Source organism: Hipposideros armiger, unplaced genomic scaffold (assembly GCF_001890085.2).
Source record: "Hipposideros armiger isolate ML-2016 unplaced genomic scaffold, ASM189008v1 scaffold_474, whole genome shotgun sequence".
NCBI lineage: Eukaryota > Metazoa > Chordata > Mammalia > Chiroptera > Hipposideridae > Hipposideros > Hipposideros armiger.
The window spans coordinates 787,790-790,141 of record NW_017731824.1 but is presented as its reverse complement, the minus strand read 5'-3'; the positions used below and the strand labels follow the sequence as shown (position 1 = coordinate 790,141).

The 2,352-nt window shown below is 41.3% G+C and overlaps 1 protein-coding gene across 2 annotated transcripts in view; it reads right to left on the bottom strand.

The window, feature by feature from the left end:
* The window catches only part of SNRNP48 (small nuclear ribonucleoprotein U11/U12 subunit 48), a 21,459-nt gene extending 21,205 nt beyond the window's left edge, over positions 1-254 (bottom strand). For both annotated transcript variants that reach the window (XM_019666542.1, XM_019666543.1), the window contains exon 1: positions 43-254. In XM_019666542.1, coding sequence (XP_019522087.1) covers positions 43-198 — 156 coding nt within the window. In that variant the 5' untranslated portion in view covers positions 199-254. The remainder of the gene's footprint in view (positions 1-42) is intronic.
* Positions 255-2,352: the final 2,098 nt, after the last annotated feature.

Here is a 2,352-nt window from a genome sequence, read left to right as displayed (position 1 = left end):
CTTTTCCAGCGTCCGACAGCAGCTCTCCACAAATCCCCTCACCTCTGCCGCCTCCTGCTCCACGGGGTCCAGCCGATCCAGGCTCCAGCCCAAGGACACCGTCACCTTTTCCAGCGTCCGACAGCAGCTCTCCACAAATTCGCTCAGCTCCTCCTGCAGCCGCCGCCGCTCCTCCACGGGTGGAGGTTCGTTCTCCATGGCCGCCGCCGGCAGGCCAAAGAAAAGCTGCGGAAACTGCTGCGGCGCGCGCGAGCTTCTGGGAGTTGTGGGCCGGGCTACAAATCCACGAGACTAGAACCGCCTATAGGGGAGGGGCCCAGGGAAGGGCCCGAGCTGTCTTTTAAGAGGTGTTTTCCTATCTCTTCCAAATACTGCTGCCTCTGTAGCTGCTCTTGGATGCATTTGCGCCTGACCTTCCCTGAACGGCATTCCTCCCACCCCCAACTTTAAAAGAATAGTTTATATCTAAAGAAAAGTTTAAAGAATAGTACAGTGAGCATATTCACATAGCCGTCCTCCAGTTCATTAACTGTTAACATTTGGCCACGTTTGCTTTCTCCCGCTCTCTCCACCTACACAGCTCCACATTATTTTTGCCGAATTATTTGAAAGAAAATTGTAGATACTTCAGCCCAAATGTCCTTATAAATCTCCTAAGGATAAGGATATTTTCCTACATAACCACAGTACATGATCAAACCTAAGAAAATAATTTCATATCATCTAATATACGGTTCATATTCAAATTTCCCCAGTTGTCCGCAAAATTCCTTTTATAGCTATCTACTTTTTTTTCAACTCATGAGCTATAATTGGTTATTCTCTCTTTTAATGTAGAGCAGTCTCCCATACTCTCCTTTTTAAATTAAATCATTGAATCTTTTCAAGAACCTCAGCCAGTTGTCTTATAAAATGTCCTTTCTGGATTTGTCAGATTTTTTTCCTGTGATTAGATTTAAAGCATTTTTGCAAGATGTGTGTACCTCTTTATTACATCTCATAGAGGACACATGTTTTAGATTCTCCTTCTAGTAATGCAAAATTTGATCACTTGGTAAAGGTGGTGGCCATATTGCTCTATTTTAATAGTACATTTCTTCTCAGTAATTGACAATGTGTGGGATGACACCTTGAGGCCATATGAATTTTCTGTTCCCCAACAAACTCACAGTCCTTCACTGAATGTTATGTTAGGAATTATAAATGATGGTTCTTTAATACTGTCATGGCTTTTATACTTATTAGCTAGCATTCATTCTTACCACACTTTCATTTTGTCGTTCCGCTATGGAACTAAGGTGTTTTTTTTAGTATTTATTAAATTAATTCATTATTATTATTCCATTATCATAATTCTTGATGCTCAAATTGTCCCAAATTTGAGCAGAAGCCACTTTAAACCACCTCATGTCTTTTTTATTAATGTGTCCCCATTAATCGTGAGTACTTCCTTACTTAAGTTAACCAAAGCTTACATTGTACATTTCCTACCCAAGACCTGGAATCAGCCCTCTAGTTTCCCCAAATGGTTTTAACCCCCAGAATCTAATCCCTCTTACATTATTTATTTTATTCGAGCCTGATGCCAAATATTTGCTCCCCTTTGCACTTGTATCCACCAGATGAAAAAACAAACTGCAAAGTAAGTTTGTGTGAACATGACTTACAAAAAATGGTGATGAGTGTATAAAGGTAGTACCAGAATGTGGAAATAGGCCAGTAGCTGCAAGCAGATGTGAGGTAACGGATGAGCTCTGGAAGTAGTTTATTCATACTCTGACCACAGTATTTTTACTTTTTATTTGCATTTGCATTTTATTTGCATTAGCCCAGCAGCCTGGAAAATGTGCAACTATTTAAATGTGAAATGATTTTCACTGAAAAATTTTATATACCTGTATTTCCCTTTTCGGTGGATGCACTGTGTATGTGAACCAAATCAAAACTTAGTGCGGGTCAAGTATGTCCTCTCTCCAGGACACAGCCCTTTCTCGTTTCAGAGCTAAATGACAACTTTGGAAGCAGCTTGGAGGAGGTATACTGGTTCAACCCTGGGAACTGCTTTACACAATGATGCTTGTTCATCTGTTTAATCATCATTTTTCTAGAGCAGTCTCCTGCCCTTCTAGGTTAGGCCTCTGTAATGGGATGAATTGTCATCAGCCCCCCAAAAATTCATGTTTAATCCCTACCCCCCAATGTGACTGTATTTGGAGATACGATCTTTAAAGGGGGTAATAAAGGGGACTAGTATCCTTATAAGACAGTGAAGACACTACAGCTCTCTCCCTGCTCATCACTGCTCACAAGGCAGGAAGAGCTGTCGCCAGAAACCAATCATGGATGACACCT